Source organism: Canis lupus, chromosome 36 (assembly GCF_003254725.2).
Source record: "Canis lupus dingo isolate Sandy chromosome 36, ASM325472v2, whole genome shotgun sequence".
Lineage (NCBI taxonomy): Eukaryota > Metazoa > Chordata > Mammalia > Carnivora > Canidae > Canis > Canis lupus.
The window spans coordinates 10,727,207-10,740,163 of NC_064278.1; the positions used below are offsets into that span (position 1 = coordinate 10,727,207).

Below are 12,957 nucleotides of genomic sequence, written 5' to 3' on the forward strand. Positions count from 1 at the left end.
CTGAGGATTCTTCTTTATTATTTACATTTTGTCTTTGGCTCCCTTTACTACTATATCCTTCTCTTATTCTATATGCTTGAATAATTGGAGACTCATAAACATTATCAATCAAATCCTGAAAAAAAATTATACAGCTTGGTCTTGTGCCCATCTGAGTACCCGATTCATTAGTAAATTACATTTTTTGAGTATATACAGTGGGTTTATAGTCACTAATATTTTCACTCACTCATATCTGTGGGGCCTATTTTTGGAGACTCAAGATACAGGCTAATTAGTAGATGTTTGCCCATGGCAATGTCTTGATTCCACAATCTTTAACTCAATATTAACATCATTATTATTGTATAATAACCATTTTTTAATAATAAATTTATTTTTATTGGTGTTCAATTTGCCAACATACAGAATAACACCCAGTGCTCATCCCATCACGTGCCCCCCTCAGTGCCCGTCACCCAGTCACCCCCACCCCCCGCCCTCCTCCCCTTCCAGCACCCCTAGTTCATTTCCCAGAGTTAGGAGTCTTTATGTTCTGTCTCCCTTTCTGATATTTCCTACCCATTTCTTCTCCCTTCCCTTCTATTCCCTTTCACTATTATTTATATTCCCCAAATGAATGAGAACATATGTTTGTTCTTCTCCGATTGACTTATTTCACTCAGCATAATACCCTCCAGTTCCATCCACATTGAAGCAAATGGTGGGTATTTGTCATTTCTAATGGCTGAGTAATATTCCATTGTATACATAAACCACATCTTCTTTATCCATTCGTCTTTCGATGGACACTGAGGCTCCTTCCACAGTTTGGCTATTGTGGCCATTGCTGCTATAAACATCGAGGTGCAGGTGTCCCGGCATTTCATTGCATCTGTATCTTTGGGGTAAATCCCCAACAGTGCAATTGCTGGGTCGTAGGGCAGGTCTATTTTTACCTCTTTGAGGAACCTCCACACAGTTTCCCAGAGTGGCTGCACCAGTTCACATTCCCACCAACAATGTAAGATGGTTCCCTTTATTTTTAGGCACTGTATAGATCTCGTGGCCATGATTTTCTCAAACAAAAACTGTGACTTTTGATCTAGCAATAAGTATTTTTTTTTCTAATTTGGTAAGTTATCTAGTGTAAAAATTGGTACAATACATAACAATAAAATTATATTTAAATGCATTAGAATTATCTTGGTTTTAGGAATAAAATAATAATAAATTATCAGTGTCCTGGAAAATCCAGGTTATATGGAGAAAATCCTTAGCATCCCAAATAAAACTTTTTTTTCTTTATTCATTGTATGGTTACAACTTAGATAACTAAGTTTTATCTTTTGGAATTGAACTTAACTTAGAAATGTCAACTAATAGTTTCAGTAATTTTGCAATGACTAAAAAGGAAATAGTGTTAATAGTATTACTTGATATTGGCCAGGTATTTATTTCATTCACTTTTTTTCAGGATAGTTTATCATAAACTAAAAGGAATACCTATTAGTAAAAAATTAAATATAAGAACACTTTTGAAAAATTTATAGTTAAGAGCAATGAAACAACACAATGTTTTGATCACCTATTTTCCTATTGTGTTTAGGTTCTGAATCTCTTTCTGGCCTTGCTCTTGAGTTCATTCAGTTCTGACAACCTTGCAGCCACTGACGATGATAATGAAATGAACAATCTCCAGATTGCTGTGGGAAGGATGCAGAAAGGAATCGATTATGTTAAAAGAAAACTACGTGAATTTATTCAGAAAGCCTTTGTTAGAAAGCAGAAAGCCTTAGATGAAATTAAACCTCTTGAAGATCTAAATAACAAAAAAGACAGCTGTATTTCCAACCATACAACTATAGAAATAGGAAAAGATCTCAATTATCTCAAAGATGGAAATGGAACTACCAGTGGCATAGGCAGCAGTGTGGAAAAATATGTTGTGGATGAAAGTGATTACATGTCATTTATAAACAATCCCAGCCTCACTGTGACTGTACCAATTGCTGTCGGGGAATCTGACTTTGAAAATTTAAATACTGAAGAATTTAGCAGCGAGTCAGATATGGAGGAAAGCAAAGAGGTAGGAATTTTAAAATAAGATATTTTGACGTAATATATACTTTAAGCTATGAGACTATGTTGAAGTTACGTTTTATCTCATTAAGAAAATAGGAAGTATCTGTTGACACACTTTCTGTGGCAAAATTGGTGATAGATAAATTGATGACAGATTAAAATGTAGCCAGACAAATTATAAGCTGACTTCATTTTTTCAAATATTCACCATTTTGAGTTCTTGATAATATTAATCTTCAGATTGATATGAATTTCTCTCATTATTTAAAAATAATTTGACATTTGTGAAAATGCCTCAGTTCATTCCTTGCAATTTATTCCCTGTAATTCTCCGCAGTGGTGGGGTTTTTTTGCATATGTACTAGAAAAATACGTGGTGAGAGGGCAGTTCCAAGTCTCACTTGGCTTTTATGAAATATTTCATAAAATGGGATCTTATTTAGTTTGCACAGGCATTTTTATTCATGGAAAGTCTGATTGGGATCTTGGCTTGATATTTACATATAGTTTCATGTTTCTGAGGTAAATAATTTAAGGAAATGAAAGTAGTGATGAATCAAGCTGAAAATATTTATCCCTACTGAGCCAAGTGTGTGCATGTGTTTGTCTACACAAACAACAATCCATGTTACATTAGAGAGTGTGAAATTCTGAGTTTATCAACTATAGTACGAGTCTTGACAGTTTATTTTATTTATTTATTTTTTGGGTCTTGACAGTTTAAAGTATTTTTTGATTTACCAGAAAAGTATGAGTACCAGAGTATGCTTTCGGTTTATTTCTAGGTTAATAAGTACAGAGTTGGGTATAAGAGAAGAAAGAATTTAAAACCCTTAGTGTTTAATTGTTTAGCCATACAAAAAAATGAAAACAGAATTCTCGGTGATTAAAGCTTGCATAAACAAATAATAACAGCCAAAACAAAGATTCATCCTTTCTTGTCATTTGAATTGATTGACAGAGAAGAGAAAAATCTCCAACACTATTTTCATTCTAAGAAAGATGGATGACTGAGGAGCTTGAGGCACTAAAGGATACAATTTAAGTAATCTAAGAGTCACAAAAACTGGACATTAGTTAATAAAATATTGAACAAAATATATTTCTATGAAGGAAACCCTAGCGATTTCAGTCAGTATTCCTGTATTGATTACATAAAATTACTGAGTATGCTGTATTTAATTCTTTCTTGTCTTAAGATAGATATTGCTAATTTGTTAAACATGAAATCCAGAGAAAGTTCAAATAGAAGTACTAGAATTAACATGAAGTGACAAGGTCATGGCTATTAGTTTCACAAAATAAGTTATACGATTCAAGGAGAAAATTATGAAACTTTATAGCCTGAGGCAACAAATAGCTGTAACTAGTTGAACTCAAAATGTTTGCTAATAAGGCCATTATTTTAAGATTTAATAATATCTTAATATATGGTCAATAAAATTTTGGATAAGCATAGTTGGATGAGCTATGCCAAGGAAAGGGTGGGGCCTAATTGCTCATATTGTGCATAGGAATTGAAGCAAGCATTTAGAAAATAGAACTGGGTCATTAAATGTTATTATATATTCCCCTCTTGTTATCCTGACATTATACCAAATAGTAAATGTTTCCCTTACTGTAAGGGAAGTCAATTTTTCTTTTTAATGTTTAATTTTAGAATGTCTTATATAAACTAAGAATAAATTATGAAGAATTAAATGTTACAGCCATCAGTCAATTTAAACTTTTGGCTGAGTTCGAGTGTCTTTTGAGGTGTAGTCAACTTGACATCCAGTCCTAATTTTCAGAAATCTTAAAGCCTCAGACACACTTCTCCAAAACTACACGTATTTTTGCCTCACCTCAAACCATTGTGTTTGACACAGGAGGAATGTCCAGTCAAGTGGACAGGAAAATCCAACTCTTTTTCCAATTACTATTAAGCTTTTTCATTTGTTTTCTATTTGAATTAAGTACTCTAAAATAATAGATGTGAACTCAGTACTTTGGAATTGGAGGCAGAGAACTGATCTGCCAGTTGGAAATAGAATTATCTTATTGCTTTAGCTGTAGAGTCCTTTTGATTCCTTCCCCCCATAGAGATTGTTACGGTTGTTAAAATTTACAATTTAGAGAAATTTTAAATTATGTCTTAATGTCAGACTCCCTAAATATATACTCATAAACTAATAAAAGATTGGAGAAATAGTCTAAGAGAAATGTGCAGGTTTTAATCTTTTGATATTTTACCTCATAGCTCTATACTAGAAAACCAAAGAGATTTGAGAGAATTATCCAAGAATTCCAAATATTCCTACCTGAAGCATCTGTATAGTGTTCTGTCTTCTAGTTAGTTTTGTTATTTTGTTCTAGTCATTTTGTTCATTTTTTAAATTGATGGGATGGGGTCATGCCATTAAATATCACATGTAGAGTAGTAAGAAATGCTATGAAGGTTATTGATATTCCAACCTAAATAATTTTTTTTAATTAAAGGGAAAAATGAGACACTTTGGAAAACTTTGGAATTTAAAAAAAAAAATCCCTTTATAAAAGGACAGACTAACCCAGTGGACTCAGAGGTTGTTTGGGTGTTTGAACTAAATCCTCTTTGTCTTTGATAAAGTTGAGTGTTTCTGTAGATTCTTTAGAGTATACATATTATAATCATGTATGCTTTAACTCAACGTTATTTGACATATATAATGTAATTCCTTTCATAGTTTGCAATTTTGAATGATTAATTTCTCTTTTAGAGTTTTAATAATGTTGAAACCATGCTTGAATGATTATTTTTCAAAGTGAGATTTATAGTGCAATATAGTGACCTTCACTGCTTACCATTCTTACTTCTCACAGGGGTAAAATCAAGCTGGAGCCATCAAGAGTGCCGCTCTGGTGTTTTTTAACCAGCCAGAGGCTCGTGCCACCACTTTTACCCAGGTTACCCAAGCAAGTTGTACATATATAAATATAATCAGTTTCTAAATGAATTTTGACTGGCCTGCATGTTACTCAGCTACATTCCTTGCCCATCCATTGGCAGTAAAATAAAAATATGCACAGCTGCTCTTATGCTGAGTCATATAAAGCATGGTCAGGCAAGTCTGACAACCCTAACTTTTTTAAAAAAATGATTTAGTTGCTAATCTTCTTACATAGATTTTAATAGAAATTATATTCACTGAAAAATAAAAGTGCATGCCTTTATGGATTATTTAATTTCCATTTAATGCTACAGAATTTTGAACATGTTAAGGGCTTAAAGGAGAAATGGTGCTCTTTGAAAAACTTGCAGAAAAGCTTTTACTTCCCTGTTTTGTTTTATTTTTTTAATATAGCTCCAGTGGTGTACTTTGTTGGTAATTTTTTAAGTGTCATATTAAGTTTTTCTGAAGGGTAATCTGCAAACCAAAGCAATTCCTTATTCATGTTCAAACTGCCTAAAGAGTATTTTAATGTGATAATAATGTAAATGAATTGGAATGTTTATGTTTTGGCTGCTAGTAGCATGGGTACAATTTTTATCTCCTTCATTATAGAGAAAATGGAATTGCTTCATTTAGCAATTGACCAAAATATTTTACACTTAGAACATGATTCCCTTAGGAATTCTGTTGGTATTTACCCCTAAAACCTCTAACTGCAAGGAAAAAATGCCTTTTGTACCCCCAAAAAATGAGAGAATGGTCTTTTAGATGGTATGTTCATTCTGAAAATAGATCTGGAATCTACCTTCTTTACTCTGTTGCTCCTCTGTCCTTTGTGATTTTGTTTTTCCTCGTTTCATCCAGACCCGCTGGGAAACTTTCTCCTGAAAAATATTATTTAAATATTTCATGCACTACAAACTCCTATGGAGGAAGAGAATCATTGTGAGCTCCTTTAGTGTTTTTAAATGAAAGGACTTCTCTTGTCATGTGACCATGGCAATGAGTGTAACCCTCTTTGGGATCCATTTGGTGGACTTTTGCATTTCCTAATGTTGAAGTCATAGTTTTGTACTCAAATATGTTAACCAAATTGGTCAATGCAATTTAATTATTTTCTTAAGGAATGTTAATTAAATACTTTGTCACTTAGGTGCAGTTTCCTTTTCTTCTTGCCATTAAAACTATAAAACAACCCTAACATAAGCATATTGGTCTCTCTGGAAAGGAGCAATGATTGTGTCATTCTCATAGCATTTTTTAATACTTTAGAACAAAATATTCAGTCTCTGGCACTCTAGACTCATGAAAGATAATGCTTTATATTTTTCAAGAATGACATAAAGTGAGACCCTAGATATATAATTGTTCACAACGAAACACAGATATGCATATACACAGGGACTAGAAAGAATTTTTTTCCTATAATATATTAATTCTTCAGTAAAGTTTGGGATTTGACTCCTTAGGATAACGGCTTGTTTTTCCCAGGTTCCTTGATAAAGGGAAGGCTAGTTTCCTTATTTTCTGAGTACCCCATTTTCCAAGTTCTGGTATAAAGAGGTATACAAGGAAAGTGATAATCAGATATTTTATCTACCAGTTTATTTAGGAGATTTACCTGGAGTACATGTGATGAAACACAAACTAAGCAGAAACTGGTTTAAATTGACTTCATTTATTCTTAACTCTCATATTATTACAGTTTTCAATTTCCTTGAATATGTTGCTTAGGAAACATTGTCTGCTCCCTAAAAGAGTATACTAAATTGCAATACAAGGGGTAGGAAGAGGGAAAAAGATGTGAGAGAAGGTTTAGTGGGATGGATTCAATAAGAATGCACTTATGATTTTATCCCAGAGAATGATTAGTCCTCAAGGGAAATTTTTCCAGTAGGTTAGTGATCAAGGGAGAAAAAGGCTCTTACTACCCTTCATGTAAGAACTAAGTGGGCTGAACACGTGTATCTTTGTGGCACTATCTGCTGCGGGATGGGCCGATATGGTATAACTGTTACTTTTGCCACACCAAGATACTTTGAATCCAATTTATGGCTTAGAAAATTGTGTAATATACCCATTATAAAGAGAAAAATGATTTCTGGTTAATATAGCATAATACTAATGATACTTTTGATTTTGCCATCTTCCCTGTTAAGATGGCAACACCAACAATCCCTTTCTGCAATTAATGTGTCACCTTGGCCTTAAGCTTATCCCAAAGCAAGCAAGATTATAACTTTCATTGTTCTAGTGATAAGATTTTTCATAGAAAATAACCCAGAACTCCTTAAATATAAATTTGAATTAGAATCCATGTGAAACAAAGGATTGCCATTCTTGGGGGTCAGAATCTTTATATACAAATATTTGATCTAATCTATATTTGAAGCTATTTCGTTCTTTAAAATCCCAATTCCTTTTATTGAATCAGAGTAGAATATACCTCTTTTTTTCTAAATTATATAAAATCTTTACTTATTATATTTCCTTAAAAATATATCTCAATTTTATAATGAGAAACAAGTGTGCCTATGAAAAAATAGCAAATGATGTTTTCTCTCCCTTTTTCGGCTGTGATTAATTATTTTAAAAAATTCTGTTACTTTTTGAAAGACTATTAGTTTGGCATGTCGATGTTTAATCGTAATATATCAATGATATGGAAAGTAAAAGAGATAGAATGTTTAAAAATACAAAATGAAATATTATGTGCCTTGATATTTATTTATTAGATCATTTAGCAAAATATTATTCTGTCTGGCTTAACTCCTATAGGAATCCAGCAGATTTTCATTGGAAGAGCACTGTAATATGTGGTTTTCATAAAAACAAATGTTCATGTAAATATTTCCACTTGAAAGTAAATTATTGCCAATGCTATTCATACCAAGAAACAATTGAGTATTCCTGTTTGATTTGCTATCCTAATATTAGAATACATCATATTTTGTTAAAATTTAACGCGGCAAGGGTATTCTAACAATATCATTTAGCTCATTTATTTCCTGATAAATAAGCACAAAAAAATAAAAAGAGAACTAAACATCTAAATTTTACCAAAGGGAAATATAAAATTTGCCAAGTGTAAAACTTGAAAGTATAGAACTGGTTCTATTTCTAGCCAATTCATATTTTGGTCTCCTACTCATGTGGCATTTTGCAGTGGATGATGCCTGGTTTAGAGCATTTGCAAGCAACTGTTACTTGAAAATTCTTCTTCAAGTACATGAGTTCTACTAGTTCCACATAATGATGTATATTTGGCAGTTCTATTTGATGAATTTGTACCATAGTTATAATTTATTGTAATTATGACCATATCTGAAGCTGGAGTTTTAAAGTTTTAATTTGATTCCTTTGGTTTTTATGGATTCTTTACACATTATAACTTTTAACCTACATATTTTATATCATAATATTTGCCTCTTATGTAATTTTAAGAAAGCCACTGAATTGATGTTTTCAAGAAAGATTTTATAAGTCAGCTTCTTACCTACATCTCAGTATTGTTTAAAGTTAACTCTTTGTTCATTTACTATTCCAATGAATATTTAGTTCTACTTTACATTAATACATATAAGAATATGAATATAAATTAACTAATACTAAGTTCATGGTCACAAACATGGGAACCAATAATATCACAAGCACTATCTTGAACCTACAGAATTTAACTACATATCACGTCTACTAAATATTTTATATTGATAAAGGTTGGTTTTACTTATGAATCATCAAAAAATTCTCTAGGAAATTCTGCTAAATTGGGTACAGAAAATCTAGAGTCCAGCTACTGACTCACTATAACTTATGACAAGATAATTAAAGCCACATTTCCTTCTCTAAATAGACGCTGGATTGGTTGCTGTTCCACATCAGAGGGAAGATGGAGAAGGAGAAGATTACCTCTCCTTAAAAAGATTCCATTCAACAAGGGAACTACAAATTCACCTTTAAGGAGTTAAAAGAAAGAAAACCTTGTCAGAATGATTCAGTATATATATATATATATATATATATATATATATATATATATATATATTCATATATTCAGAGTGATTCAGAGTTTATTAACTCCGGAGTTAAACTGCAGTTTTCTTTGTAGACTCATTTTAGGTCTGAATAATTGAGAGCCTGATGTTGGGGGAAAAAAAAAGAGAGAGAGAGAGAGCCTGATATTGAGTATTGAGACAGCACTCCTTTTTTTTTTTTAATTTTTATTTATTTATGATAGTCACAGAGAGAGAGAGAGAGGCAGAGACACAGGCAGAGGGAGAAGCAGGCTCCATGCCCCGGGAGCCTGACGTGGGATTCGATCCCGGGTCTCCAGGATCGCGCCCTGGGCCAAAGGCAGGCGCCAAACCGCTGCGCCACCCAGGGATCCGAGACAGCACTCCTAATTCTAAAAGTTACTGGCCATTATTTACACAATTCAGAATCTTAAAGGATTTATGTTACTCTGCACCTAAGTGGAAATATTATTTGTATTCCCTTGAATGTGAAAGTATCCAATAGGAGGTGTCAGAGGTAGTTACTGGGAGGAAAAAAAAGGAGTCCATGCACTGGTCATTTATTCATTTACTCAACAAACATCTATTAAACACAAACATTGGTGATAGGTACCAGGCACACAGAAATGGCAAAAGTAGTATCTTTGCTTCAGAAAATTGAGTCTGGTGTTAAGACTTCTGGAGACAAAATAGTTTCTGGTAACCTGACCTTTAAATAGACAAATATTTGACTTCAATAAAAAGACATTATTTCTATATTAGTAGTGTGGAACTGTACTAAATGGAAGGTATGATAGTTGACGTTACAGGGATCCTCCTGGAACATATCAAACCAACATTCACTGAAATTTGTCATCTGATGACCTTCCAATTACTGTAAAGAGCTAACCTTCATTTTGTTATGGAGAAGTCTATTCATTTATTCATCTTTAAAATAATATTTATTGAGTAACTGTGACATGCCCAGCACTGATATGCTGTAACACAGTCATTCACTAATGCCAGCCTGAGCATATGAAGTACTCTGAATATGGAGCATCATTTTTTTCCTTGGTTCACACCCAGGTCTTCTCCCAATCTGTATTTACAGTGCTATCCTTTTTCCTAAAACGAATGTTTTCACTTCTTATTGTGGACTATTTGCGGTTAGATTAGGTATGACTAAGCTTCAATTATTCCGATTACCATGTTTCAACATCCTGCAGATAAGATCAGTATCTTCAGGTCCTGAATATGTAACAATTTTATGTGTTTCAGATGAATTGGACTGAGGATAATTTGGTCATTTCTTTATCAATTACATGTATGTGAACACAGCTATATTATCAAAGGATCTAACCAAAAGACAAAGGATAGGAAATTAAAAGTGTAAAAAATTAAAACATAGGTAATAAATATTCCTACTTTGACATTTCATCTTAAAACAAAATTTATGCAAATTTTAAGGACAAAGATATCATAATTATCTGTCTAGTATTGTGATACACCTGGTGAGCAGAAAAAGAATTCAACAAACCTCAAGTATTTTATAATGTATGATCCTTGATTTAACTGTTTTTCAGTAAAATTAAAAAATAGCCCTGAAACTAGTTCTAAGAAGATAGACATATCTAATATTTAGGCTTCTATCACCAATAACGTTAAATTACACAAGACAAAAGCATTTTCAAGCTCATATTTATCATACGTATATAGTTTATTTCAAGAAAATGATTTTCATAAAATAAGGGAACTATCTTCCTGGAGCAGATCCACATAATTCTTAGCTCAAATATGAGTAGAGTGTCTCTAGTACTGACTACAATATCCATCTTGTAGTAGTTCAACATACTTCAGTGTGCATTTTATCATGTGCTTACCTCATCCCCCTTTATAACGTAGCTCTTATCAGCTCAGCCATTTCCTGATGTTATGCACTAATGGTAATAACATTGTAACAGGTCTGAGAATGCTGTGGCCCAAACTACTCTGATTCCATGTGGCACTCATACCTGGCCCTGTGTCATTCCTGCAGCATTATAAGACCAGGCTAAAGACTGGTTACCCCTTTATCAGTAGCTGATCCCTTTAACACCCTGACCTGGCTAAAGTTTGTTGCATGTCAGGATTTAAACCAACTTCTTTCTATTACATTTTTCTTTTGGTGGTATTTGATGTAGCCTAAAGGAAACCAAAACGACTGCCAAAGATTCATTTCTCCCTGTATCAACAGGACAGGTAAGAGTGCCAGAGTAACAAGTAGTTTCCAAATGCACAATGAAGCACAGGAGTGCATTGGCCAAAGAGAATGCAAAATACCAGCTCTTGCTATAAAGCTAACAATGTGCTGCTCTTTTTTGAATTAGAAAACTATAGAATACATTTAATAACAACTAGTGGTATATGTTTTCATGTCAATGAAAAGTGGATAAATTTAGATCGTTGCTGTTTATGTGCATTGGATCAATCTTTTCTGCATTTGACATGAAAATACACTTGTGCAGCTTTCGTTGGTTGGGTCACAATTTTAGAATAAAACAAACCATACCGTTTGTAAGCTAATTTACAAAAGCAAGATTACAGATGACCATATGACTCTGGCAGCTTACATAAGCTCTCCTCAGGATTTTATTTAGAATCTCCATACATGGGCTTAACCAAAAATTATTTAAGTTGTTAGCACCATATTTTTAAAGAAAAAAAGATATATGCTGTGGCACTACATCTAATCTTGTGACCCCCACCTCTACTAAAGCGGACTGGCATTATGTTTAAGATATTCTTGAATTACAGATCAAGGAAATGAGTACGGAAGACTTGAGGGCACGCCTTTTGAATTTTTATATTATCGATTAAAGAAAATATTTTAAAAGCTTTTCTGTGGAATTGATTTTCAGAAGCTAAATGCAACTAGTTCATCTGAAGGCAGCACAGTTGATATAGGAGCTCCCGCTGAGGGAGAGCAACCTGAGGTAGAACCCGAGGAATCTCTTGAACCTGAAGCCTGTTTCACGGAAGGTAAGTGGATGCATCGAGCTCACTGGACCTCTCTTACCTCTTTCCTCATCCTCTAATCATCTATATCTATTATCTTGTAAAATATAGGATTTAAGTTATATAATCAGACATTCCTATTTTTGTGCATCCTGTTCAATTAAGAAATGCCGCTAACTATATGGGGGTTTTGGTGGCCTTCTAGAATATCTAATCAGAGAATGCTGACTCAAACATATCTTTAGCCTTAAAAAAAAAAAAAAGAAAGAAAAAAATTTAAGGTTAAAGAAGTAATATGTTGTTTCCTGTGTTGTCAGTTTACAATGGGGAGTAATTGGTTAAGTGTGCATTTAAAACTGTCCGTGAGTAATGGTTACTTGTATCTGTCAGAATTAACATTTTTACTAGTTCTGAATGATAGTAGATAATAGATAATGAAATGCCAGAACATGATATTGTTTTATAATATGGGACACCATGCCATTGGGGCAATAATATCGAGGATTTTCTAAAGAAAGCTAAAATTGTGTAATTTGACATATGGATCAGTTATCTCTTGAACAATAATGCTGTATATCCAACAACCCAAAACTTCTTAGCATATAGCAAAAAAAAACCATGTATTTTTGCTTACAAGTCCATGGCCAGTTAGATGGTTTTGCTGATCTTGGATGGGCTCTCTTCCGAGCCTGAGGACTGTTGGGCTGACTCAGCTCCACTCCACTCTTATCCTGTCCTCCACACAGTGGCCAGGCATGTTCTTGGGGGTGAAGGCACAGTAGCGAGAGAGGAAACCTAACCACCAAGTCTCTTCTTATGTCAGTGTTGCTTCTGTCCTGTTCACCAAAGCAAAGTCACTTGGCCAATCCACACTGTGTGGGAATGTACCATTAATGATTGAAGAGGCAGAAAAATTTAGTACAATAGCACAAGATATGCAATTCTTTTCATTTCTTATATAAATCCCTGTTGTAGGTATAGAAGCATTTCTCTAA

The 12,957-nt window shown here is 33.4% G+C and overlaps 1 protein-coding gene across 1 annotated transcript in view; it reads left to right on the forward strand.

Moving 5' to 3' along the window:
* The window catches only part of LOC112674652 (sodium channel protein type 2 subunit alpha), a 134,874-nt gene that overhangs the window by 95,906 nt on the left and 26,011 nt on the right, over positions 1-12,957 (forward strand). Inside the window, 2 exon segments of the mRNA XM_049106274.1 lie at positions 1,589-2,068; positions 11,866-11,986. Of these exon segments, the coding sequence (XP_048962231.1) occupies positions 1,589-2,068; positions 11,866-11,986 (601 nt within the window).